The 25,487-nt window shown below is 55.6% G+C and overlaps 11 protein-coding genes across 11 annotated transcripts; 3 read left to right on the top strand and 8 right to left on the bottom strand.

Annotated features, from left to right (window-relative positions):
* Positions 1–399: 399 nt before the first annotated feature.
* Positions 400–1,462, bottom strand: PG998_015057 (short-chain dehydrogenase; the record flags this gene model as incomplete). The annotated part of the gene is given in 3 exon segments (XM_066881873.1): positions 400–606; positions 624–961; positions 1,036–1,462. The coding sequence occupies 3 exon segments, from the start codon at positions 1,460–1,462 to the stop codon at positions 400–402; spliced, it is 972 nt and encodes a 323-aa protein (XP_066723071.1).
* A 623-nt stretch (positions 1,463–2,085) lies between these two features.
* On the bottom strand, positions 2,086–4,483 carry PG998_015056 (C-5 cytosine-specific DNA methylase; the record flags this gene model as incomplete). Its single annotated transcript, XM_066881872.1, has 2 exons — positions 2,086–3,368; positions 3,430–4,483. 2 exons carry the CDS (start codon positions 4,481–4,483, stop codon positions 2,086–2,088), a joined length of 2,337 nt encoding a protein of 778 aa, XP_066723070.1.
* Positions 4,484–5,135: 652 nt separating this feature from the next.
* Positions 5,136–5,808, bottom strand: PG998_015055 (uncharacterized protein; the record flags this gene model as incomplete). Its single annotated transcript, XM_066881871.1, has 2 exons — positions 5,136–5,298; positions 5,357–5,808. The coding sequence occupies 2 exons, from the start codon at positions 5,806–5,808 to the stop codon at positions 5,136–5,138; spliced, it is 615 nt and encodes a 204-aa protein (XP_066723069.1).
* An 884-nt stretch (positions 5,809–6,692) lies between these two features.
* PG998_015054 (uncharacterized protein) lies at positions 6,693–8,156 on the bottom strand (the record flags this gene model as incomplete). Its single annotated transcript, XM_066881870.1, has 4 exons — positions 6,693–6,927; positions 7,062–7,245; positions 7,333–7,939; positions 8,034–8,156. 4 exons carry the CDS (start codon positions 8,154–8,156, stop codon positions 6,693–6,695), a joined length of 1,149 nt encoding a protein of 382 aa, XP_066723068.1.
* Positions 8,157–8,765: 609 nt separating this feature from the next.
* Positions 8,766–9,211, top strand: PG998_015053 (uncharacterized protein; the record flags this gene model as incomplete). Its single annotated transcript, XM_066881869.1, has 2 exons — positions 8,766–8,831; positions 8,909–9,211. 2 exons carry the CDS (start codon positions 8,766–8,768, stop codon positions 9,209–9,211), a joined length of 369 nt encoding a protein of 122 aa, XP_066723067.1.
* Positions 9,212–10,076: 865 nt separating this feature from the next.
* On the bottom strand, positions 10,077–13,730 carry PG998_015052 (uncharacterized protein; the record flags this gene model as incomplete). Its single annotated transcript, XM_066881868.1, has 7 exons — positions 10,077–10,719; positions 10,783–10,891; positions 10,965–11,886; positions 11,934–12,272; positions 12,347–12,706; positions 12,751–13,583; positions 13,649–13,730. 7 exons carry the CDS (start codon positions 13,728–13,730, stop codon positions 10,077–10,079), a joined length of 3,288 nt encoding a protein of 1,095 aa, XP_066723066.1.
* A 617-nt stretch (positions 13,731–14,347) lies between these two features.
* On the bottom strand, positions 14,348–15,537 carry PG998_015051 (Mitochondrial substrate/solute carrier; the record flags this gene model as incomplete). Its single annotated transcript, XM_066881867.1, has 5 exons — positions 14,348–14,371; positions 14,422–14,628; positions 14,702–14,709; positions 14,787–15,374; positions 15,450–15,537. The coding sequence occupies 5 exons, from the start codon at positions 15,535–15,537 to the stop codon at positions 14,348–14,350; spliced, it is 915 nt and encodes a 304-aa protein (XP_066723065.1).
* A 1,474-nt stretch (positions 15,538–17,011) lies between these two features.
* On the top strand, positions 17,012–18,586 carry PG998_015050 (uncharacterized protein; the record flags this gene model as incomplete). The annotated part of the gene is made up of 1 exon (XM_066881866.1): positions 17,012–18,586. The coding sequence occupies one exon, from the start codon at positions 17,012–17,014 to the stop codon at positions 18,584–18,586; it is 1,575 nt and encodes a 524-aa protein (XP_066723064.1).
* Positions 18,587–18,874: 288 nt separating this feature from the next.
* PG998_015049 (gentisate 1-2-dioxygenase) lies at positions 18,875–20,112 on the bottom strand (the record flags this gene model as incomplete). The annotated part of the gene is made up of 3 exons (XM_066881865.1): positions 18,875–19,352; positions 19,457–19,559; positions 19,629–20,112. 3 exons carry the CDS (start codon positions 20,110–20,112, stop codon positions 18,875–18,877), a joined length of 1,065 nt encoding a protein of 354 aa, XP_066723063.1.
* Positions 20,113–20,939: 827 nt separating this feature from the next.
* PG998_015048 (uncharacterized protein) lies at positions 20,940–21,210 on the bottom strand (the record flags this gene model as incomplete). Its single annotated transcript, XM_066881864.1, has 2 exons — positions 20,940–21,088; positions 21,144–21,210. The coding sequence occupies 2 exons, from the start codon at positions 21,208–21,210 to the stop codon at positions 20,940–20,942; spliced, it is 216 nt and encodes a 71-aa protein (XP_066723062.1).
* Positions 21,211–23,567: 2,357 nt separating this feature from the next.
* Positions 23,568–24,290, top strand: PG998_015047 (uncharacterized protein; the record flags this gene model as incomplete). The annotated part of the gene is made up of 1 exon (XM_066881863.1): positions 23,568–24,290. One exon carries the CDS (start codon positions 23,568–23,570, stop codon positions 24,288–24,290), a length of 723 nt encoding a protein of 240 aa, XP_066723061.1.
* Positions 24,291–25,487: the final 1,197 nt, after the last annotated feature.

Genomic DNA, 25,487 nt, shown 5'->3' with positions numbered 1-25,487 from the left:
CAACTGTAGGATACGGAGCCCCCCGAAGAACGTAGCCTACGCTGGTATTGCCTGTCATTCGAGTTTTATGGACCTATTGGATTCGCATTTCCTGGCGTATTGAATTAGCATTGACGGATGTATTTCAGATTAGTAATGCCCAGTTCGAACCGGCTTGAGCGAAGGCGGAGATAGGCTGGAATGTGAATAACAAGCGACAACTGCAGGGTGATATTGAATTAATAGAGTGAAACATGGGTATTGATCTAATACATATAAGATAGTTTACAAAATGGAGACTTCCTCAATTCCGACCATAAACTTATAACGTACAAGGGCCCGAAATATGTGTATTTTTTCCCTTGCTAGCTTCCTAGTAAAGACGTCGATGAAAGTCTGTCCTGCGCTCTTTCTCTCGATTCACCGGAACTCCTGAAACCGCCTCCTCGCCTCCTCGTCCCCACCACTCACAAAACCCACCGTCCACCGCCACAGATCCTCCTGCTTCTCGACGTTATAGCTATCCGTGCTCGAGGGGATCTCCGTGCGCCCCTCAAAGTACTTGCCCGTCACGCCCCGCACCTCAGCATCGTCCCCGACCGCGAGCCGCGCCAGCGCCGCGCCCGACTTGGCCGGGGGTGTACGTTGTCGGTGCGGCCGAGCAGGCGCAGGAGCGGCAGGGTGCGCGGCATGACGCTGTGCCAGACAAAGCGCGCAGCGGCGCCCGCCTCCCGGCCCAGGCCCGTGCCCGGCATCAGCCCGGGGTCCATGGCCGTCACCGTGATGTGGCGCTCGGGCGCCCGCTCGGCGAGGTGTCGCTCCAGGGCGTACATCCACAGCACGTTGCACAGCTTGCTGGTGCCGTAGCGCTGGCGGCCGGAGTGCGTCGCGGAGAAGGCGGGCTTCGGGTGCGCTAGCTCTTCGGCGCTGGTGTAGATGGGGTCCGGAAGGGCGAAGATGCCGGTGAATTTCGAGGGGTCATCTGAAGGGGTCGGGTAGTTAGTCTCCAAGGTTTTCTACAGAAATTGGGAATGGTGGTGGTGTTGGGGCGCTTACGGGTGCCACTAGACGTGATCACGACCCGCGCATGGTCCGCCAGATGCGGGACCAGCAGGTGGAACAAGAGGGCGTGGCCGACGTGGGTGATGCCGAAGGTGGCTTCGATGCCGTCCGCTGTGGTCTCCACCTCTCCTGGAAACTGCAAGGCCGCGTTGAGCAGGAGGGCGCGGATGGGCGGGTGGCCCGCGGCGGCGAACTCCCGGGCGTATTTGCGCACGTTCGCCAGGTTGCCCAGGTCGAGCGGCGCGAAGATGACGTTGGACTGGCCTAGGGTTTTGTTGATGAACGCGGCTGCTTTCTCCTTGTCGGACCGCGACGAGATGATGACTTGGCTGCTGGGACACGAACGGGCGATGTCGAGGGCGGCGTAGTAGCCCAGGCCCGACGTGCCGCCGGTGATGAGGATGGTGCTCTTGTATGCCATTTCAGGGGGTCAGGCGAGGAGCTAATGGTGCGAGTTGTTGTTTCGGGACGATGGTCGGCAGTTTACGTGAATTATTTCGGTTTTGATAGGTATAAATGATGTTTGCAAATAGGTGCAAATCTTGCGAGTGAACTGCATTTTATACAATGGTTGTCGGACTCTCGGGCAGCCCTTTGTTTGCCGACGACAATGGGCTTCGTCATATTGAAGTTCTGCGAACGAGTCGCCTGGCGGAGATAAGTAGCTTGAATTCCTCCGCGTTAAATCCTGACTTGATTGTTCCGTTGGGAAGTGTGTGTACTGGAGGTCCCGATCAGTTTTGGTGTTGAAAGGTTCGCCCGAGTCCAGCTGCGCCGCATGTGGAACTCGCCGACCGAAAACCCGCGGATCCCGAGGCCCGGTCAGGCGCTTGGTAAGGGGCAGGCTAACTCAACCACCGACAAATCGGCCGTGTGAAGAGGAAGTCGTGATTGATTGAATTAATTGATTGAGTATGGAAAATGAACTCTTTCCGATTGAAATTTCAACTTTGATATTGATTATATGTGCCTGATCCCAAGCCTGTAAAATCCCACGATCTTCTCTCTCGTCTGCTTTGACAGCGCACGGCTTGGAATTCAAAATCATAAAACCTCGTTGCTGTCGAGGTCAATCGGGTTATCCTGAGAAGAAGCCGGGAAGTTCCAAGCCTCCAAAGGTGGTGCCCGCTGGTTCGCATCCACACATAGGAACGCAGGACGATCCGAGAGCATAACAACCTCACCATCACCCGTAACGTCGATTTCCATGACATCGTCGTCGTCCCCATCTTCGTCGCCGTCGTCATCTTTCCAATCCCCCAGCGCCAGCGGCGCCGGCTCTCTCCCCCGAAACCGCCGCCCCTGAAACAAGACCTCCTCGTCCCCCTCCTCCTCTTCCCCTCGTCCCCCCTCCCCGTCCTCCGAACCCTCATCCCCGTCCCCAAACGCCACCTCCACCCAATCCCCCGGATTCGCCCTCACCAGCCCCGCGTCCGCCCGCTCCAAGCACCGCCGTAGGTGCCGGTACAAGCAGCGCGTGAAGCGCGCCGGGAACGCGTTGCCGATCTGGCGCTGGTAGTGGCGCCCCCGGAACTCGTAGCGCCGCGGGAACCCGTTGAGCGTCGCGTACTCGCGCCGCGTGAAGTCGCGCTGCCCGCTCCAGTGGTGGTTGCCGTACCCGCCGTTGCACGTGATGGCGCGCGGCAGCAGCCGGTCCGGGTCCCAGGGGGCGTCGTCGCGCGTCTTGTGGAAGTGGTGCAGCGGGTCCGCGTCCCGATTCGCCTCGTCGTTAGGCGGCGGGAGGCCCCGCAGGGACTCGTAGACGGTGCGGTACGCATTGGTCACGCCCGGCACGGGCGTCTGGGCGTGCGTGGGGGACGGGTAGTCCGGCAGCGGTTCGCCGGGACACGCGCCCAGCATGATGAGGCGCTTGCGCGGCGACGGCAGGCCCCAGTTCTCGAGGCGCAGGACGCGCCACCGCACCGAGTAGCCGTGCTGCGTGAAGCCCAGCAGCAGGGCGTTGAAGTAGTACTCGAAGCGCGGGTCGAGGATCCCGAACGTCTGCTCCAGCGTGAAGAGGCGCGGGCGGAACTTGTCGATCAGCTGGTTGCACGCCATCAGCGCCGCGATGTTCTGCTCGTCGTGCTTGCCGGCGACGGTGTGGGCCGGCGACCAGAACTGGCAGGGCGGGGAGAGATGCAGCACGTCCACGTGCAGGTCAGCCGCTTTGTCGTCGTCCGGCACCTCGGCGAGCAGCGCGAAGATGTCCTTGCCGTGCAGCTCCGTCTCGGGGAAGTTGTGGCGATAGGTCTCGAGCGCGTCCTTCCAGTGGTCGCACGCCGTCCTGACGTGGAATCCGGCACAACGGGCACCGTAGGATGCACCCCCTGCCCCCCGAGAACATGTCGCCAAAGGTGTATCGCTGCCCAACCGGCTTCACAGAAGGACCCCCATGTGCCAGTTGCGCCTGTCCGGTGGCCCTTGTGCTCTCTACGTCTTCATCATCGTCTACCATCAGATCATCCCGCAAAGCAAGATCCACCCCCTTCGCCTGGTCATACGACCCCCCCGCCACCTTCCCCCCACGCCACTGATTCAGCCGCACCGAATCCCGCACCCGGAACTTGGCCCTTAGCCCCTCGTCCCCCGCCCCGACGTGCATCATCACGAACTCCGAAGGCACCGCCTTCCTCCCGGCCTTGTTCCGCCGCGCCGCCGCGTCCTTGTACACGAGCCGGCACGTCCAGCGGCAGGTGAGGGGCGCGGCGCGCTCGACCTCGGCCGGCCCCGCGTAGCTGGCGCCGTCGAAGCGGTGCGCCGGGAACCGCGCGTTGGTGAAGTGGAACTGGCGCGGGCCGCGCACGCGGCGCAGCGGCACGTCGACGGCGGCCTGCACGCGGTCGGGCCGCGCGTCGTCGGCGTCGACCTGCAGCACGAGGCAGACCTCGTTGCGGTGCCGCGGCAGCTTGCCCCGGAGACAGCGGGTGCGCGTGAAGGGTAGGCCTCGGAGCATCCAACCGTCGTCGGCATCGCCTTCGACGTCGTCATCATGATCTTCGGGACGTCGGCGGAATACTTCTTGGACAAGCAGGAAAGACGTTTCCCAGGGGTCGGGCAAGGGGGCTTCGAGCTCGACGAAGTGGCCTCGTTTCACAACGGAGTCCCGGTCGGGTATCAAAAGCTGCGGCTCGATGGGCTCGTTTCGGCGCTGCACTTGATTCGCTGCTCGCCTGGGAGCTGCTTTCTGTCTTCGGGCTTGGCTGGCGGGCTCGTCCTCGGTCAAATCAATCACCTCAGCCACGGCGTCCCACAGCTCCGAAGAATCCTCGTTGTCTTCGTCGACATCCTCTTCCTTGATCTCCACCACCGTGGCACTACCTGCTATTTCTCTGGTGGTACTTGGCAGGATCCGGCATAGGGAGGGGCGAAGGATCTTCTGCTCTATCTGGAGCTGCTCAGGGCTGAGAGCTGGCTCATCTTTGGCCTCGGCGCAGCGGTTCATGGTTTTGCAGCTGAGTCGAACACGGGTCCTCTGATGTAGACAACTCAATGGTGGCTTGATAACTGCAAGTAGTTGCGTGGATATATGGTATCGGGCGACGAGATAGCTGACGACCATCGGGTGCTGGCGGTGGCATAGCTGGCTCAGATGTGCTGTGATTGAACGAGGATTTAATGCGATATATGATACGTCGCATTGCAAAGTCCTCCAGTCATAGGAACAATGGCTCTTAGGGGACCTGGAATCCGAAATGATTCTCTTCTGAGTTTGGAGCCTTGTCCAGTCCGTCATCCACTCTGCAAGACTAAGACAGCATATACCGTCCGTTATTGACACCATGGTAGATGGATTAGAAGTATACAAAGAAATGCACCGATGCTATCAGTGTACATGGTTGAAGTGGACGTCTGTCTGTCAATGGGCTGCATCTGAACGGGCCAGTGAATGCCAAAGAACCATTGTTGTATTGATTAAAGCTATATCGATCGTCGTTCAGTTTGATGCATCAGTGATGACATGACTTTAGCTCCTAAGTACGTCCACCATTGTGTTGGTAAGTACATGTTCCTCCAAAAAGACCCTGGTAGTATGTGTAACTCCTTTAGACCTCCCATACAGCATCATACTAGAACAAACAACGGATGGATAGTCATTACGCACGGTCCGGGACGTGAAGCTTGGCGCATATTCTTGCGCCTATAGTATTGTCTCCGCTGACACAAATTGCCTCCGATACGACCCTGGGACAGAAGAGTGGGCTGGTGGACTTGTTGAGGGACCTCTCGATGAATCGGACGGCGTCATCGGTACCGATACTGGAGGTGCCAAGTGTCAGCAAAAGCTCTTCTCACAAACTAATGAGATGTAACGTACTAGAATTCATCTTCATTGTTATCAATGCGGGCTACAGAAATGGCGCAGGTGTTTTGCCAAGCGAGAATGCCGCAGTCGGTGGTTTCGCAGCTTTTGAAACCCTTGATGGTCCAGTAGCCAGCGACCGTCCTGATTCTTGCGATGACGGCGTGACAGTCAAGCTCCCTGATGGGGTACGGGCCGGGATCGGCAACACGGTCATAGCTGTCGGAGCAAAGACTTGTGATATCAGGGTTATCTGTGAAATAGACCGTACCATCGATTCTGGGCGGGCCGTGGGCCAAAGCGCTGAGGTTGGTGTTGATGGAGGTCAGGTTGGCAAGGCCCGCAGAGATACCGGAGGTGTCGGCACTCAAATTGGTCTGAGTGAAGTTGCCAGCGATGATGACCTTGCCAGCGGAGAGCCAGAGGGTGGCGAGGACGGACGTGAAGAAAACAGCGAAGTGCTTCATTGTGTCGATGGAAGAAGGACAGTGATCACCTGTTGATTGCGACTACGAGTATGATGCTGACCTCGCAATGATGGATTGAAAGAGAGATGTGTAGTTGGTTGGAGAGAGAGTCACCAGTGTTTGGAAAAGTTTGATGGAAGAAGAGAAGAGTTGTCGAGCGAAGATTGAAGTACGAGATTGGGAAAAGGCCCAATGAGTCACAGCTATCTTCCACTGTACCGCAGGACAGGAAGGCAGAGCAGGTCGGGTTGTTGATATTATGATTTGGCTTCCCAACAATTCTGATCTTTACTTGGGTATGGTTGGTCTCGAGGGGCTTGCTGCTAATACAAGAGGAAGGTGTTGGGTAAGCAGCCCCCTGCAGCCCCTGCAGCCCCTGGGTGGGTGAGCGAGCTCCTTCCACCACATGATATAAATACACAGTCATCCACCCAGGTACCAGGCCTGTCACTGGGTCTTTCCAGTCAGTCAAGCAGGGGAAGTCAGGTACCTTATAAGGTCGATCTCCTCTTGAAGTCCCTCGATGCGCATGTACCTGCCGAGGAGAGAACCGTTAGCCTTCACTTTCCACCTTTGCAGTATTAGTAAACAATCGCCATTCCCCATTGTTACCACAGCTAAAATGAAACTCGGGGGCGCCATTGCAAGTTGAGGAAGGTGAAAAACAACAAGCAGAACGTACATTGGCTTTCGATCTTCGCTGTCAGGCCCCGCCTCCAGATGCACTGAGTGCTTACAGTTGCCCCAGCACTTGTGTAATGGGCAATGGTGTGCCTTGTAGCAGTTGAAGTTGACGCAACTATTGCCCATATCGCACCTGTACTTTCGTTGGGCCAAGTATCTTATGATCTCCTTTTTATTTGCGTCGACCTCGGCCTCGTGTTCTAGGTCGCAGACATGCCGGCGGCACTTCCCCCTAGGTAGTGTTCGTTACAGTACCCTTTGCGCCCTGGCGGCTTCTCCAGAAACCCGTGTGGCTTAGTGAGATACGGGTCGATGCGCACATGGTTGCTGTTGTACCGGATTCGGGCGCCGCGCTTGTCTTTCAACAGCTCTCGGACCGTGACGCCTTTGGACGTGGGGCTTTCCATGTCCACAGGGCTTGGGTAGTTATCCTTCCTGACAGGCGTAGCATTGCTATTTTCATATTGGTTCGTTTGCAATGGCGGCAGCGGCGCCTGTGGCTGAGACTGTCTCCTGGGCTGAGATGCCCCGTGGCTCGGCAGCATCTCGGTGCGGAAGACGCCCGGAACGAGGTGATGGGCAGCCCGAAGCCGGTGAACTCGGGCCGGGCCGGGTAAGATTCGACGAGCGTGATTCTGTCCCCTTCATCTTTCCTGAAGTCTTTAAGGACATTCTGGTATCCGTTATCGTGAGTGATACCCGTGAGGAAGATCCTCCGACACTGCTTGTTCTTGTAATAGTGGTTGAATATAGCTAGAGTGGTGTCAGCTGATACTTCGATGTCCCCGACTCAACAGTCATCCAGTGTTGCAGGATCATCTTCGTCATGCGTTCACATACTTCTAATTTTTGAGTCGGCTGCTTCTTTGGTCCTGCCCACGTCGACGAAGTCAAAGAAGTCGCACTCAAAATTGAATTTCGAGACGAATTCCAACACCTGGCCGTGCGATATGATCTCGTTGGCGTCGATGGTTTTAGCCAGCCCCTGAAGATTGGCGTACATGCGAACAACGATAGGAATGTCCACGGGCAGCGAGGGCATCTCATGGATCTGGGCCCTGATCGCTTCCTTGAGCTTGTCGGCTGCTAAAATAGGGTTTTTAAGGAGTTCATCCGTAAAAATGGCACCGTCACCGTCCACCACGACGGCGACGAAGGGGTCATCGACAGAGTCGTCATTGAGACAATGCATCTGCCACAGTATGGATTCAAGTAAGCATTTGCTCTTCTTGAGGTGACGATACCAACGTACAAGTTCTTTGTTCTCGGCCCGGAGCTTGGATGCTTCGGCCTCGAGAGCCCGACACTTCTCAAGATGAGTCTTGCCCTCCTGTTGTAATTGGGACAGTTTAAAATCGTCCTTTCTGGACTTTTCATTAAGCGCTTGGATGTTGTCCTCCAAGTCTTGGATTCTAACGTCACATTGATCCAGTTGTCGGATTAAAGACTGCAATGCCACACACGGTTAACCCATGATCTGCGTGTCGTTGGAGATCGGCACACCGCAGCCTCTTAATGGTAATAGTTAAATGTTGACATACGATAATGAATTTGTTCCGTGACTCGTCCATATTAAAATATTTCCTAAACTCGGCTTGGGCAGCCGAGGTGTTAAATCCGTGCGTCATGTCTTGGACATTCATCGACATCTCGACGTCGGCCATGATGACGATGGGTATAAGTAGTATAAGTAAATATTTGTCTTTGGCTCTCAACAGATAGAAGAGAGAGATAATTGCTGCTTGACCTGCAAGACTTGGTTGTTATGTGTTCAATAGGTATAGTATTATACGTGTGTGCGAAATGGTGTGTACGAGAATAGCGGTACTGCGATAGTAGATGAAAAGGAGACACCGGATGAAAGCCAAGTAAAAGGGGGGAACAACAAGATATATATACGTATTCGACCCATGTAGTTAATTACGCCAAGTCTCGTTACATACAGAGCTAATCCCGTATGTTTTACAGTTCCATTTCAAGACATAACTACTCGGAGGTCAGGGGCTAGCTCAGGCTATTGCTACGTCCATGCGTTGCGGTGACCAATCGGATGTATATCCGTCAAACAAGCATAGCAGATATCTCGTTTGGCTCTCTTCTGCGGGCATTGTCACGATTTCCAAACGTGTCATTCGAGTAACAGGTTCGCGTGTGATAAAACTCGACCCTGGGACGTGACGCCGGGCCGTGATGGAACCAAGCTTATGGAGACGATGCGCTCACCAGCCACAGCAGCATCGCCAAGTCACGAAAAGCTACCCCGCCACCCCACCATGCAATTGCTCTCTCCCATCCCGCCCGTCCACACCAGCACCAAACAACAAATTCCAGACTCTCCGGTTGACATCATCACCACCTCCAAACAACTTTCTCCCACCATGCCGACCCTAACCACCCACTCCGAGGCGCCGCACAGCGACCCCTTCACCTTCACCACCGACCTATCTCTGGGCGCCTCCCCCCGACGACGGCCGAAAAGTCCGCCTACCTGTCGCGCCTGCGCGCCGCCGTGGCGGACCACCAAGCCCGCGTCAACGAGGCCCTGACGGCGCGCATGGAGGCCGACAAGATCCGCGACCCCAGCTCCGCGCCCGCCGCCACGACGGCGCCCACGTCCAAGAAGCGCAAGAAGAACGGCAACAACAACAAAAAGGCCGAGGAAGACGCCGAGGAGGAGAACTACGGGGAGGAGGTCGTGGAGGAGGACGACGAGGTTTGAGATGGCCTTACCTACCTACCTACCTACCTAGGAAGAAAGAGGTAAACGACATGGAGCCTGGGCTCACCCATATTCGTCATTGCCAGGAAGGAGGAGCCAGAAGCAAGAAGAAGAAAGGGAGGAAGACGGCCGCATAGTCCATCCAGCGCTCCGGGCTGCGAAGACACGGGCGCACCAGCGCGACGCAAGCAGTGTCCGCTCACTATTCGGGGTCTATGGACTGTCTCCCCTTTTGAAGCCGTTTGCCGTTCGGTTAAATCAATCACAATACGCTGTCCGCCGCGACAAGTCGTCGCAGCCCGTCCCGATGAGCTCAAAAAGGCGCCAAACCGACGATCTACAAATCTCTCCACCTACCGGAAGAGGCATCAGTCTCCGCCCCCCCGTCCTGTCCCAACCGAACCCGAGACGACGAGAGCGTCGCCGCGCGAGGGCGAGACTGTCGACATGAAAGGAGTTCGACGACGCTGGGAGCGCATGGACGTGTGTGGACACTCGACCACTTTGGACGTCGAAACCAAGGCAAGGGCCCGTTGATACCGGATCCAGACACAAGATAACAACGTAAAACATTCTATATACGGGTATTTCCCAACCTGACCACCGCCCTCTTCGTCATTTCATGTATGTACGTACCCGCTCGTCTGAATCATCAAGTAGACTCGTGAACACATCCCACGTCCATTCATGCATGCATTGCAATTCCCGCCACCACTGCCCACTCACTCATCATCCGCCTACCTGCCTCCTCCCTTTTTCACTTCTCCTACAAGCGTGATTCCCAATCTCAACAAATGCTTATACGTAGACACAGCTTAATGTAAATGCCATTGCTTCTTTCACTTCGACCCTTCCTAGCCCTTCTTCAAGAACTCCTCCCCCAAGCCCCCGCCACCTGCCCCTTCCCCTTCCCCAGTCCAGCACCCCCGCTCCGCCCCAGACACCCGTAATGCACCACCCCGTTGTCCGGCAGCACCGCCACGACGCTGTTCCCGAGCCGCTTGTGGCAGACGCCGCAGACGCGCTCCTCGCCGACCACGACGCGCCGGTTGCGTCCGCCGCCGCTCCCGGAGCCGTCGCCCAGCAGCAGCGAGGCCTGCGTGTCCACCAGCAGCGTCTTGCGCAGCCCCTCGACGACGCGCGACTCGGCGAGCCGCGAGTTGGCCGCGCGGATGCGCCCGCTGAAGTAGGACGCCAGCTCCTGCGCCGGCAGGCTGTCGGGGATGAGCGACAGCGTCGACGCGGCCGGGAGGCGCGAGCCGTGCCGCGACAGCAGCGCGAGGGCGGGCTCCAGGTTGGGCTTGTGCGGCGGCGCCGGCGTGAGGTAGAGGCTCAGCAGCGTGTGGTAGATGGACGGCGTGGCGTCCGGGTCGTCGTACTGCTGCTCCACCGACGAGGACTGGTTGATGAGGGGGACGGTGGCAGAGGACGGGCGGGAGCCCCGGCGCGACATGGGCGAGGCGGGCCGGGTCGGCTCGCTCTGGAGTTTCTGGATGCGGTTGCAGTATCTATGTCACATGTCTGTCAGTCACACGATCTTGGGCAGCGTTTTTGGGAGTAGCCAAACTTACTCTTCTGCTTTGGCGTAGTCTTGCATTTTGAAGACGTAGATATCCAATGCTTGCTTGTGGGAGCCCATGTTAGACAAGATCACAGCCTGCGCCTCGTAGAAAGCCGAATCTGCCAACTAAGTTAGTCGTGTATTCTTCAGGCGTCCAGGACGCATAGGCCAGGGCGACGTTGGGAAACCTACCATCTCTGGGGATCAAGCCGTAAGCCCGACTAAGACTGTACTGCCTGCTCTCCCGCAGGAATTTGATCAGTCGTTCCATCATGGGCGCCTTCTCACCCTCGTTACCGCCTTGCTCTCCGCCGCCTCCAGCCTTCAACACACTGATGAACAGCTCGGCTAGTCTGTTGTGGAAATCCGGCGTCGCGTCTCCCAGCTCGCCAATGATATGCTCGAGGTACCGGATCTCGAGCACCTCGTCGATACCCTCCAAGTACTTCAACACTCGCTCCCGGGGCAGTGTCTCGGCATTCTCCGAGTCCGCCAAGAAGACATCCATGCCCAAATCGGGATCCCGACGGAGCACCCACTCGGCAAATTCTAGGATCAAATCTATTAGGTCCGGCGGGAGAGCCTGGAGATACATGACGGTCCGTTGAGGTCCGCGAAGTTGACGGGGAATCTCGGAGGGATTAATGGGTATGGAGAGGGGGTCATCTGACTGAGAGGCGTCATCGTGAACGTCGTCGTTCGCTTCTTTGACAGCCTTCTCGCCATGGCCATTGGGCTCGTTTGATGCCGTCCCAAAACGCCGCAGCAAAGTCAGAGCTTCGCGATGCAGCTTCTTGCCGTTGAAGAACTCGACCAGGTCATTGTATCGATGGCTTTCGAGGAGCTTCTCGTTCACGACCTTCGGGTCACAGAAGTTGGCAATGCGGAAGAGAGATGGGGCCAACGCTGGAGTGCTGTACATGTAAGCGCGGAATAGCGCTGTATCGACAATGCTGAAGGTAGTCCGCAAAGTCTCTGCGAGTTGTTCGTCGGAATCGAGATCCGCTGACCCCGACAGCAATGTAGTGAAGGGGTCCTCGGTTGAGGTAGCCGAGGCCTCAGTTGAGGACGACGCTTGACGCTTCAGTTTGCCGGTGATTGGATCAATATATCGCTGAAGACGGGCACGTGTGCCGGCAAGATACGACCTCAGCTCCCCACGGCCGACTTCAGGTCGTCGCCAGACAGGGGCCCTTCATCCTTGGCGTTGCTGATGGAAGCAGCATCTGACCCTTTGATGCTGGCAACATCGTCGTCCTTCAAGGTTGCGGCTCGGCCCCTTCTGGTCGACATGATAGAAGCGCCATCCGAGTCAGTCTTCTTGTGTCCGCCACCAAGAGGCCAATACTTGGAAAAGGCGCCCGTTCCCGTCTGGGAGGGAGACGCAGCTTCTATAGGTTCGTCCTTGGCATCGTCTCCATTTGTCTTTTTATCTGCCGATGGCTCCTCCTCCTCGTTATTGTCCGCCTCAGATGCAGTCCCTGCAGTTTCTTCCTCGGCCTGCGTTTCCCACGACAGATCCCCAGCAATCATCCGCGGGAACAGCTTCAGCACTCTTTCGGGGGTGCGCGCACCTCATCCTCGTTGAAAAGGTCCATGCTCTCCCTGTACCGCTTGGCTTTGAATAGCACCTCGGCTTTCAGCATTTTAACTTCGCGCATGGTCCCGGTCTTGTCCTTGAGCAGCGCGTCTTCCAGCATCCCCAGCACACTGATGGCTTCGTCGAGCAAGCCCTGCTGGATGAGGTCGGAAACCTGGGAATCGTAGTCGGTGGCGTCCATCTTCCACACGCACCTGTCGCTGCTGATGTGGAATCCCTTGCCCGCATGAGCTAAGCTGTAGGTAGGTGGAGGGAAGTGCAGCTGGGCAGCACCGGGTAGGTTGAGATTCTGGAGGAGGCTGAGGGTGTCGGGATTTCGAACTTCGAGGGCGCCCTTGCTCGGCGGTTGCAGGGCGAGTATGTAGGGATAGCTATAACCAATGTAATCGGGGGCACTTTGCCAAGGTATTTGGCGCTTGTCGATTGGCTTGCCGTCGGCGTCGATGAACAACGTGTTGATGTCTTTAGCCAGTAGCATCCCCCGTCTGCGAGCTTGGCGGCCAGCGGCTTGGGCATGTATCCGCCGAGGCCCATGTAGCCCATGCTGGCGGCGCCGAATCGACTGGCCTGCCCCGTAGCGGCGGTGGCGGCGGCAGCGATTTCGGTCGTGGTGGAGGTCTCGACATCGACGAGGACGAAGCCGGCATTCATGCCGCAGACGATCTTGGTGGCTGTGGCCCATGTCACACTTCGTATGGCTTCCGGCAGGACGATCTCGGTGACGTCGTCGCCCAGCTCGCTCTCGTGCCAGCTCCACAGCAGCAGGCGCCGCTTGACGGCGACGGCCAGCCGCGAGATGATCTCGGGGATGCCGGTGGCGCCATCCTTGACGATGTTGCTCGTGACGGCGAAGCAGCTCGCGTTCTTGGTGCGCTGGATGGTCTCGATGAGCTCGTAGGTCTGCAGGTCGTGCAGGGAGACGTGGTAGTTGGACAGGGAGATGAGGGTGTTGGCCTCCTTGATGATGGCCAGCTGCTCGACGGCGCGCGTGGAGAACTTCTCGACCTCGCGCAGGAGGTCGGTGGGCTTCGAGGAGGGCGGGCCGGGCTGGGAGCTCGGCGGCGTCGAGGAGGTGTCGGGGAGGCTGCCGGGCTGGGAGCTGTCGGTGCCGTTGTTCGTATTGTTGTTGTTGCCGCCGTTGGCGAGCGAAACGTTGTTGAGCCGGTACACTCGAAGAGAGCCGGTGTTCAGGCCCACGAGCACGCGGTCGCCTGAGACATTGCGAAACCCGTCAGCAAGCGGCCATGGGTGAAATGCAGGGGGCGGTGATACGTACCATTGGCGAGGATGGTCTCGATCTTGGACTTGTCGCGCGGCTTGAGCTCGATGATGGGGCGAGCGGTAAAGGCAGAAAGCATGACGGCGGCACTCTGCCTCCAAATGGCTAGGTGGGGATGCACATCAGACAGAGAGTGTTGGGGGTGAGAGCATCTCTATCGCATCGTGCTTCTTCGTAAATCTCGCAGCATGGGCAGGGCGCAGTGGAAGAATTGTCGTCTCTAGTTGTTGCCTTCTGTTCTGGTCATTTGGGCTGGAGCTGTTTGGGGGTGCGCATGGATTCCGATGTCATTTGACCTAATCAGAAGCCGAGCCGGCGAACGGACCCTTGCTGGGCGGGATTGATGATGGCATGAAATGATAAAATGGGCTTCCACCTCCAAGCTCCCATCACAGCTTCTGATTGGCCGAACCGGGTCAATTTGTCAATATCAACAAATAGAAAAAAGAAGCAGTCATAACATTTCCAGTACCTGGATGCAGCATGCCACAGCCCTGCAAGCTTCAAGCTACAAGCTCCATGCAAGGTAAAGTCCACCAGTGCAGGTAAAACGTTCCAAGTTCACTACGCTATTCAGCTACATGCAATATAAACACCAGTACGCCTTGAACACCGTCTGTTCTAATTCCAACCGAATGACCAGCAAGATCTAATCGTCTTCCAATAATTAACCTCCAGTCATATTCTCACCCTGCTCTAGTGACCTCCTGTCGTAGGGAGCTATAAAGTGTCAGTCAATCATACAGGCTGTGTGACAATAGGAAACTTACACCGAGGAAGACCTTGAACGAATCGAAAATTCCCCACTGTGCTGCCGTGAGCGTGCCAATCATGACGATTCGCACAGGCAGTCCGTTCCACAGGCCCTTAAAGCCAATGTTCTGGTAGATGCGACCCACGGCCGTCATGGAGCCCTCGCCCGGCTTGCGATCCGCGTTCAGCTTGCTAACTAGCACATCGGCGGGATGTGAGATTATCTAGAAAGAATCAAATGTCAGTATGGTCTACACGATGGTAGGTGATGGGTATGATAGGGATTGTGTTTGGTACATACAGCGCTGTTGGTAAAGTTAGTAATGTGGTCTGAGTATGGCTTCAAAATGATTGAGGGCGGGGGTAACTCACCATCCAATACCAGCGATGTAGCCGCCCAGGAGCGAGACCCCGGTCTGCTGCAGCGAGGTATATGCCTCCTTGGGCTTTCCGAGGGAACTGTAGATGTACTCGACCGTCTTCTCGAACGTGGCGAATTTGACCATGGTGTAGGGGATCTGCCGCGCCCAGAGCGGGTAGAGGCCCTTGTAGAGCCCCGCGACGCCCTCCTTCTCCGTGACGCCGGTCCAGCCGCCGCGCAGCGTTTTGGCGTAGGGCGGGATGGTCGTCTGCATGCGGACCTTGATGGACTCCCAGGGGCACAGCATGAGGTCGGCCAGGAACTCGGCCGACGCGCTGGCGCCCAGGTAGACGAGCGTCTTGGGCATGTTGGGGAACAGCTTCTCGCCGTAGTAGTACTTGAAGACCTCGTAGAAGCCGTACTTGCCCGCGCCCTGGAACGAGTAGCCGACGTACGTCGGCGCCCAGCCCGTGAAGATACCCCGCAGCCCCTCGGTCGCGTAGATTTTGCGCCAGGCCTGCGCGTTGGACGTGTAGAGCGACGAGTCGACTTGCCGGCGGCACTTGACGAGGTCGAGAGGCGTCACCGCGGTATGGGTCGGGCCGCAGGCTGTAGCTCACGCGCCGATCAGCAAACCATGTTCTCCCCTCTCCTCCATGCGACAGACAGGCCAATGGAACTTACCAATAATCCCGCCCAAGGTGCAGGCGGCGAAATAGGTCGGCGAGTACAGCTCGATGGCTGACTTCGGCTTCTGCGCGTTTTTAGACATTTTGATGGGCGAATTACTATATTTTCTTCACGAAAAGAAACTCCACATGCGACAAGGAAGGAATTAGAGTGGGAAGACAAGAAGGCAGAGGGGAGAGTTAAATGATGTATGTAGCACAACGTGGGCACGGCAGAGAAGGTCAGGACAAGCCGGGGAGAGCCAAGAGAATTGAACTATCAATTGTTATATATGAAAAAAACACGAAAAGTCCGAAGCATCCGTCGGCCACAGTGATCCTATGCGGGCCTCCAAGTTCTGGTAGTATAAGAACGAAACCAGATCTAGCCAGGCACAACGACGTAACCGCTCGCTCCCTCGCTCTCTGTCGCGGGACGATCAAGGCGGGCGGCGGGCTGCGAGCTTGTGGGAGCTTGTGGGAGCTACGCTTTCGTGGGGCCGCATGATGAGGTCATAGGCTCGTAGCTGTTACTCAACTCCAGCACCCTTGCATCTTTCATGTTGTGGGAAAAGACATCAGCGTCCTTGGCACTTGGATGCTACCTTTCATGAGGGAGGATCCATGTTGGAAATTGACTATCGTCGGCAACCTTTCCGCCATCTACGGATCTGAAATGGTTCATTGATCTTAGTTGTATGTATCTCCGGCCGAGTCGGGATATCGGGATGGATTGAATCGTCCGCGTCCTAAAAATACAGTGGGTTGAGCCAATACCAACCTGCGGAACCACGTCCGCTCGGGCCTAGATTAGCATGTGCGACACAAGAAACAACTTGCATCTTGCTTCATATCATAAGCGATATTTGAACTGTTGATGAGCATGGCCACCGTCATCATGATCCAGGCCTTCAACAAGCAGTCTACATGCATGATGGTTCAAGATGCAGATGCGGTCAGATGGTAAAACGGGCTAACGATTGGATATAAATAATGTCTGACACGCCCAGCTTCCAGTAAGTGTGATGCAATTTGACCATCCCCAGATTCCTTCTCGATCGGCTTACCCACTAGCCAAGACGTCGTGCTAATTGGCATTGGACAGCCCGCAAAGATCCACCATTAATTATACCTCCCTCTTCTAGCAATTCCAGAAACTAATACTGCGCCAACTGTCTTAACTGTGTCCTACACCAACTGCTATCAAGCAGCATCGACGGCAAGCAGAGCAACGAAAACGATGCCAGTATTGTCCCTTTCATCGGCCCAACGATTATCAAACCACAATAGCACACCAAAGCAGGTCTAGGCGCCAATTGAAACCCGTACTTATCGTTCGTTCTATACCGAAACCGGACCCAGTGGTTCGGCAATCGGGGATCCATTCTGTGTGTGCATTGCCTGTTGGAGATAAAACCGCGGGGAAGATGGGGCCATGGCGTGACCCAGGAATCGCCGACAGCCGATGGTTTAACATATCTTCGCTGGGTATTAGATACCATTGGAATCTCTGCGTGATGGCTCGTGACTATACAGATTGATTTCAAACAAGACCTTTTCCTTGCTACTCGATCCAAGATGTCGGCGCCACCCCCGTACAAGATCGACCCCAAGCCGCTGCCGCTGGCCATCGACTCGCCCAACGGCGGCGGGCGGCCGAACCTGGTCATCTTCATGCCGGACCAGCTGCGGTACGACTCGCTGGGGTGCACGAGCCCGGCGGGCCACCCGGTGCAGACGCCGCACATCGACGCCTTCGCGCGGCGCGGCACGCTGTTCAGCAACTGCTTCACGCAGGCCTCGGTGTGCTCGCAGTCGCGCTGCAGCATGTTCACGGGCGTGTACCCGCACGTCAGCGGCCACCGCAGCCTGCACAACCTGATCAAGCCGTGGGAGCCGAACCTGTTCCGCTCGCTCAAGGAGGCGGGGTACCACGTCGCCTGCCTGGCGCCGCGCGGCGACACCTTCGCGCCCGAGGTCACCGAGCTCAGCCTCGACGAGTACGGCTTCCTCGAGACGCCCGAGTTCGTGCCGCAGTTCGGCAGGGAGCCCAAGGACAAGGACGAGAGCATCTGGGGCCGCCTCTTCTACCGCGGCCTCCGCAACGCCCACCAGGCCATGGACTACGACGACGCCGTCGTGCGCTCCGCCCTGACCTGGCTCGAGTGCCCGCCCGCCGACAAGCCGTGGGTGCTGTTCATGCCGCTGCTGTTCCCGCACTGCCCCTTCCAGGTCGAGGAGCCGTACTTCTCGCAGTACGCGCGCGACGCCATCCCGCCCATTGTGGAACCCAAGGATAAGACGGGCTACGAGCCACGGTACATGAAAAGCATCCGGGAGAGGTACGGCACGGACCGCGCGACGCCCGAGGTCTGGAGCGAGGTGAAGGCGACGTACTACGGCATGATCTCACGGCTGGACGACCAATTCGGCCGGCTCATCGCCCGTCTCGACGAGGCCAATCTGTGGAAGGACACCGTGTCCCTGTTCTTCACAGACCACGGCGAGTACCTGGGCGACTACGGTCTGATCGAGAAGTGGCCCTCGGGCCTCTCGGACGTCCTGGTGCACGAGCCCCTGATCATCGCCGGCGCCGGGCTGCCCGCCGGCCAGACGTCGACCGTCATGTCCGAGATGGTGGACCTGATCCCCACCGTGTTCGAGCTGTGCGGCATCGGCCAGAGCTTCCCGCACAACGGCCAGTCTTTAGTCCCTGTCCTCGTCGACGGCGCGACCGAGCACAAGAAGTACGCCTACTCCGAGGGCGGCTTCCTCACGAGCGAGGAGCCGCTGCTCGAGCAGTCCCCGTACCCCTACGACCTGAAGGCTGCGCTGCAGCACGAGGACACGACGGTAGTTGGCAAAGCGTTGGCGATTCGCGATCCTACTTGGACGTACATTTACCGGCTGTACGAGCCGGCTGAGCTGTATCATCGCCAGGACGACCCACATGAGATGCACAACTTGGCTGAGGAGCCCAAATACCGGGACGTGGTCAAGGAGTTCGAGAGGGAGGCGCTGAAGTGGATGGTGGAAAGCTCCGACTTCGTGCCGTGGGAGCAGAATAACCGGTTCCCCAAGGTCGATTTAGTCTCGCCGAGGGAGCAGTTGGAAGCCAGGCGCAAAGCAGCGGGGTGCAGTGATGAGAAGTAGAGTACAACTGGTTTCATCCAGTATGTCAGACAGAAACAAGAAGCGATTCTACAAAGGAAATGCCCGTGCTAGTGATTTCTCCGGAGTCGTCGATCACGATATTTATTCAGCTATCTCTAAGTTGGTACTATCAACGCTTGCAACAGTCTTCCATGTCAATAAACCAAATTACCAAACAGACAAAACGTCTTGGGGGTCTAACTGTAGAATCTCTATGCTGACCACGCAAAGAATAAAGTATATTACACACACATGTATATATATACTATAAGATAGAAGAACAATCTCTCACCGACTCTCCTTCTCCTCCCCCTCCCGCTTATACATTCCCAAATTGCGCAAAAGCGGCAAATCATTAACCGCAAACAAATAGCTCGCCTCCCCTCCTTCTTCCGAAGCGTAGTGCACCCGCTCCGTCCAAGCCGGCACCGCAAACGTATCCCCCCGCTTCCAGACGACCTCCTCGGTCGTCTTCCCGTCCGCGAGCGTCAGCCGCGTGCGTCCAGAGCCCTCGAAGCAGTGGTAGACGAAGGAGCAGCTCTCGCGCACCGCGGGGCTCGCGGCGCCGGCCGCGATGCGCTCGGCCTGGCCGCCGATGGTCCGCGAGAGGGGGGTCGTGCTGTCGAACGCGGAGGCGGGGGTGGGGGACGACACGTTGGTGACGGGGAGGGTGTAGTGGTAGATGGCGTGGGGGCCGGGTTGGGCGTCTAGATGGGACTGGGCTTTGGACCAGGGGATTTTGAGGTGGGCGTCGTCTGTGGACGGTCTGGAGGACTAACATTTAGCCAGTCTGCAAGTTTTCACTGTTGAGTGGGCATGCAAGATGCCCTCCTCTTGCTTGAGTCGTTGTGCATTGACAAGACCACTTACTCGCTCGGATACCGGCTCTCGGAGTACATCTCGGCAAAGTTGGTCGGGAAAGCTTGGTACAACGGCAAATCCAATCCATCAAGCCAAATCATCGGTCCATCGCCTGTTTTTGTTTGTTCTCATCAGCACCTCTTCCTCGTCTAAACGTAACAGAAACAAGGCAGTCACTAACCGTCATGGCCATGGTCGTGCCAGTCCCAGCTCGGCGTCAAAATGACATCCCCGCGACTCATAAACACCTTCTTCCCGCCGACAGCGGTAAAACCGCGCTCGCCCTCGACGATGAAGCGCAGCGCGAAGGCCGTGTGGCGGTGCGCCGGCGCCGTCTCGCCGGGCAGGATCAGCTGCAGCCCGGCGTAGAGCGTGTCGGTGGTGTAGGGCGCGCGCAGGCTCGGGTTGACGAGCATGAGGACGCGGCGCTCCGCCTCGTGCGCGTCCACGACCTCGCCCGCCTGGAGCAGCAGCGGGCGCGCCTCCTCCTCGTACTTCCACAGGGCTACCGAGGCTTTCGGCGCGGGGCGCGGCGGCACCATGGCGCCCATCACGGTCCAGAGCGGGGCTAGGTTCTTGGAGGGCAGGCTTTGCAGGTAGGAGGCTTTGACTTCCTCCCGGGAGCTACCCGGGGTACCGTTGGTCTTGGCCGGTTCAGATGTCATGATCCTGTGTCTTGCTACGGTCCTTCGAATATCGGTTAGCAAGCATTTCGCTTAGGGAAGAAGCAACCATACTTACTAGCAAGTTATCAGAGCTGTAGGTTGCTTCGCACTTTGGTTTATAATAAGTGTGTGACTGGTTCTCTGTTGCTGGCAAATGTTATATTGTGATTCACTCACGAGACTTCGGGAAATTACAGGTAATAATAGCTATTAGACTGCGCTATTATGAAACCCCAAATCCTCTGGGGAAAAGGAAGTGCCGAGAGCACCATGAATGGGTCAACCCCCGCTCATGCGTCGGGTCGAGTTTGGAGAATGTTGCTGGCGTAGTGGGGAAAAAGGGGCAAGTTCGGGATCATTCCCGGAACCCCACGTCTACGGCCAAAAGCATCCCGAGGTCCAAGCGCGTACAACTCAGGGGCTCAACATGCTGGTAGGACGAAACATCAAACATGACACTACCAGTAACGGGGAGATTTCTGTTATGAGGGAGATTCCATTAGTGAGTTGACTTTAGGGACGTGTTGGTCGTATCAGCCCTTATCCTATACATACTCAGTCCAGCCCTCCAGAAGCCCTGTAATAATACCTGCGGGAACTTGTCCGTCTAGTTTCTTTTCGTCCGGGTCGTTGAAAATGCCATTCGCCCGAATCCTGCGGCGGCGGGAGGGATATAGCCATGGAGTCACCGCCCCGGATGGCCTGATGACCGAACAACTCCAAGCCCGTCGCACCTAAGCCTCTGGGTGCACTTCCTCAACGCCACCGTCACCGCCCAGGTATAGCATTGATGATTTCCCCTGAATGGGCACAATTCCGCCCCTCGTTCAATGGGAGCCGCATAAGAACGAGCCAGCATTGTCGATGTTGCTGACGTTATCGTCGTAAGCGAGCCGCTCAGGGTGGGCAGCACCTCGAGCGCTCCCCGTGGTGTCGTTCTGGAAAATGAGAATTTTGAAGATGTTGTCTATCTTACCTGTGAGCCCGAGGAAATCGACTACACGCTGCTTCTGTTTCTCAATGAGGTTCACCGTGGCCATGCAGGTCCTCATCTACCGCAACGACAGCACCGTTTCCTCGACAGTCTTCACGGATCATCATTCCAACCTCGGTCAGCTGTTGGAAACGAGGGTGTTCGAGGTGTTTTGCAGAGTGGTGGCGTGTGATAAGGTCAGTCTGAGTCAGTACCCATTCAGTTTGATGTTTACTACTTCCGGTATATGAACACATTTATATTTGGCTTCATTCTGTGTCAGTTTCACGGCATGTAGATTGGCACAACGTGCTTGACATACTAAACCCGTCATTTGGTATTCAGGCCATTGCATCACGTTTAACAGAAAACCACCAGGTCCTCTCAAGTAGTATGGTGCAACACAAACATGATATATGTTGTTGCATCTCGACACCGTTTGGACTCTGCCACCACCAGCAGAGATCAAGACAACGCCTGGACAGTCAGGCAGGAAGACCGTGGAGATATGTCAGGTTGACCAAACCAACGTCTTGCGTGTGACCGAAATCAAGCACACAGAGTACAATCCAAGGGGTATAAATACCACGCCTGCAACCAACAGAATATCTCAAACCATTCAGCAACCCAAACAAATTCCAACAAACCATCAAAAGCAAAGATCCAAACAGCAACCAACGACACATCTCAAGCTTCACTTTCAAGCCTCACAAACACAGCAGTCAAAACAACAATACCCTCTCTCAACTTCACTACATACCAATCAGTCAACATGCCTGGAAACTGCCCCCAGCACGGAAGCTACAGCGGCAAAGTCTGTACCTTCTGCATCAAGGCCGGAAAGAGATAATGGCTTGTGAGCAACACCCAAGACTTGGCGCCGGAGATGATAACCATCATGGAGATGGGAAATAAGGGGTTATGGTGGAGGGGACGAGGGCGATGAGACAGCCACCATCAACTACTTAGACTTTGGAACAATACAAGGGCCCTTAACTTGTCAACTTTTGTGTCTCAAATCCTCGTGAAGCCCCATTGTCGTGAACGTTGTTCCTGCTCCTCTCATTTAAGTTCATTCTCTGCCAGCTTCTCATCGCCCGTCGTGCGAACGAAACTGGCTCCCGCCTTTATCTCAGGCGCCATATGATTACGAGCATCAGCTGGCCTAGGTAAGTCTAGGGCATAGAGACGATAAAGGCTTCTTGTATATCGTCTACCCAGAACAGCAGGCGCAGCGCGTGGGCAGAGCCATCGCCTCTAATAGTAGACGGCCAAGATAGGTGAGTCCCGCTTGTGGTGCGCCCAGAAGCGGTACAGCTGGTAAACAAGGTCGACGCCGGTACCATGCTTGGTAGACGGCATTATGTTTCTGTAATATCATTGTTCTCTAGATATCATGGGTGTCCGTTTGCCCATGAACTCCGACAGTATATTCATTATTCCGGTTGCTGTCATCACTTGGAGCCAGAGGCAATTGAAGATCCATCAACGGCATCAACGGCATCAACAGTTTGTGTGGCGGTTCAGACTTGACGCTGCTCTTGTGCATTTTGCTGGGCTGCACCTCCAGCTGCCAAGTTAGGCAGCCATGGGTGCACTGATTGGCCGGATGAGCAAGCTGGAAGGCGCTGGTCGTTGTAATCAGCTGTCTTAGGCTTAAATCTTGTACTGTAGCGGCTTCCTTCCCTTTACCTGAGTTTCAACAAGGTCCTTGATAACAGTTGCACAAGGTCGGACGGAGTATGGTGAGTACTTACGATTATTAACTCTTGGGTTGAAGATACGAAGCCCATTGCTACCATGAACTCAATGTGTCAATTGCTGCTGCATTGGTAACGGCATGCATGGGAAGAGACTATGGGAGATGCCTAGTTGCCGGGGAGCCCATCTCCGCTTCGGACAAAATTGTCGGTTTCTAGAAGTTTATTCTATAACTTTATTGGGTAACCGTTATGACACAATTGATGTGGATGGAGTCTGCAAGTCCGAAGCCAACATCATGACAGGCTCTTTAAGAGTGATACGAGTGACGACGACCTTGCTGCAGCCGTCAGCCTCGATCAACAGTATCCGCAATATTAATAGTATCGTCAAATTCATTCTTTGCCATATTCTCATTGGATCGCTGTGTGGAGGCTCATCCACGCCGCCGTAAAGTATAAGGTAGGATTAACTCGCGTAAGTGCAATAATTTTGGTTTATCCAGCAAAGGCATTAATTCAATCAATATTATAGCTCATGCCTCCACGCAACGGAGAAAGTATTTCATTTCAAGTATAAATGCCAGCGCCTAACTTCAATGTAAAAGATGTAATCTAGATAGTTATAATAATTTCTTTTACACAACAGGAAACCGACATACCTGTGAGGGATCATTCACATTCGGACTTGATACCCCTTGATGCCTGATATCATCCTAGCTTGACGTATACAACAAATTACGAAATCGACCGCAGCAACCATCTTTTCCCTGACGTACAAGATGCACCAAAAAACAAATCAAGCCATCGGCAGGCCCCTTGATGATCCCTACAGGTTTCTGGCAAAATGTAAGCCTAGTCACCTTTGGAAGGCGTGGAATCACATTAAGGGCAATGCCGACGAGACTTGGCACAAGTTCCAAGCAGATAGAAGACGCAGGGCACGGCCAAAACCACCAAAGCCAGAGCCTCTCTGGTGGTACAAGATGCAACAAAACGAAGTCGCCTGCCCCCTGTACGGTTTACCAGAGGAGCTGACTGAAGCAATCTGCCGTGAGATGGATGGGTCCGATGTGTTTATAGCACGCCAGGCCTGCTCTTTGCTTCGGCGCATTCTGTCCGCGCCGGAATTTGTCGCACCTGAGAGATGGACACGGAATCCGCGGACTACTTTGTTCCTGCCGCTAGGCACCGTGAGTCCTATGGTAGACACCCCGAGGCTTGCCGTGGACTGGATGGCCGTGAAGATGTGCCTTGACCGGAACCGGTGCTGCTCAGACTGTGTGGAGGCCAGGATTCCCAAGCCAGACGGGAGCGACTCGGATTTCGACAAGACTATGATGCGAATGGCCAACAAGAGAAAGTATTGCTTCGCATGCAAGGATGACCACCCTTTGATCTTTTTTCCCGGAACCAGCGCGAAGTGGAGCGGGGTGAACGGTTCCCTACTGGGCCAGCCATCAAGAATAACCGCTCTGTCTGCATCTTGGCCGAAAGCAGCATGAAGTTATGCCCACACCACGAGATCTCTCTTCCATCGCTACGGGAGTTGCAAGGAACCCAAGGAAACAAATTGAAGGGGGGAGGACGATCTTGGCGTTTGCTTCAGTGCGACCTGTGCTTCCAGGAATTGGATGAGCCTTATCGGTCTTTGGCAGTACCTCCTTGTGCCACGTTCATCCACGAGCATTATAAACCCAGACTCATTGGAAAACTTTGTGTGGAGTGGACTATGCCGCTCCAGGTGGACATGAGTGCGGGGATAATGTGCGAAGGGTTCCAAACTGATTCGATCTTTCGGCAAAAGGTCCAAAATGCCCTCTCCATCGCAGCAAAAACCTATAACGATCTCTTGTGCCCCCATATCATATTGGACAGTTCGTATGTCCTATACGATTTACTCGAGGACATACGCTGGGCGCGCCCATTCCGAAATTCGCCCATCTCTCGCCCTATTCCCCATATCTGCAGAATCTGTTCATCCACCTGTACAGCGCGACCTGGGGGCAACCGCGAGGATCACCAATATTTCTGGGGAATTGGAGAACAGGGACTGTACCTGGCGAGGGAGGTAAACCTACCAGTACCCAAGGTACCCAAGGTGGACACACCAGGCCGCATCTCCCCCATACACGAGTTGGCTGCAAATGATCAATCCCTCAACATATGGGCTACATGCTGACACGGAGCTACGCCACATCACATGGTGCCCTAACGAGCAATGCGCGAATGCCATGAACTGGGCTTCCCACCTGAGATATCTGGACATCATTGGTGAACATGACCGAGCGAGGACGAACGATACTACCCCAATCCACTTGCAAACTGTTGATGAACCTGTTCCTCGTACGATCGATAACGAATTCCGGTGTCACGAAAAATTATGGGATATGATGAGAAGGCCTCATACATTCCGCGGTATTAGATTTTTGCCTATCCATCCAAAGTGGAAATGGGTACAGAGTTTAGAAAGACGGACATTGACGGACATTTACAGAATATTGGCGTTAACCTCAATTCTGTCTTGAGAGGTATAGTAAATAGCATGTCTTTAATGAAATAGAATCGAGCTTTTCTAGTCTTCGCTCCGCCCCTTTTTCCCACGATAATGTCATTCCACGCTGACTTACATGACAAATGAGCTACTTGCGGGATCAGAATTAAGCGCTCTCTTATTACGTATAGTGATAAATAATTCCGTC

The sequence above is a fragment of the Apiospora kogelbergensis genome (genome assembly GCF_038363985.1).
Source record: "Apiospora kogelbergensis strain CBS 113332 chromosome Unknown utg000019l_segment0_segment0, whole genome shotgun sequence".
Taxonomy (NCBI): domain Eukaryota; kingdom Fungi; phylum Ascomycota; class Sordariomycetes; order Amphisphaeriales; family Apiosporaceae; genus Apiospora; species Apiospora kogelbergensis.
Note: the sequence above shows the minus strand (reverse complement) of the source record. Positions and strands in the feature narration are given on the sequence as shown.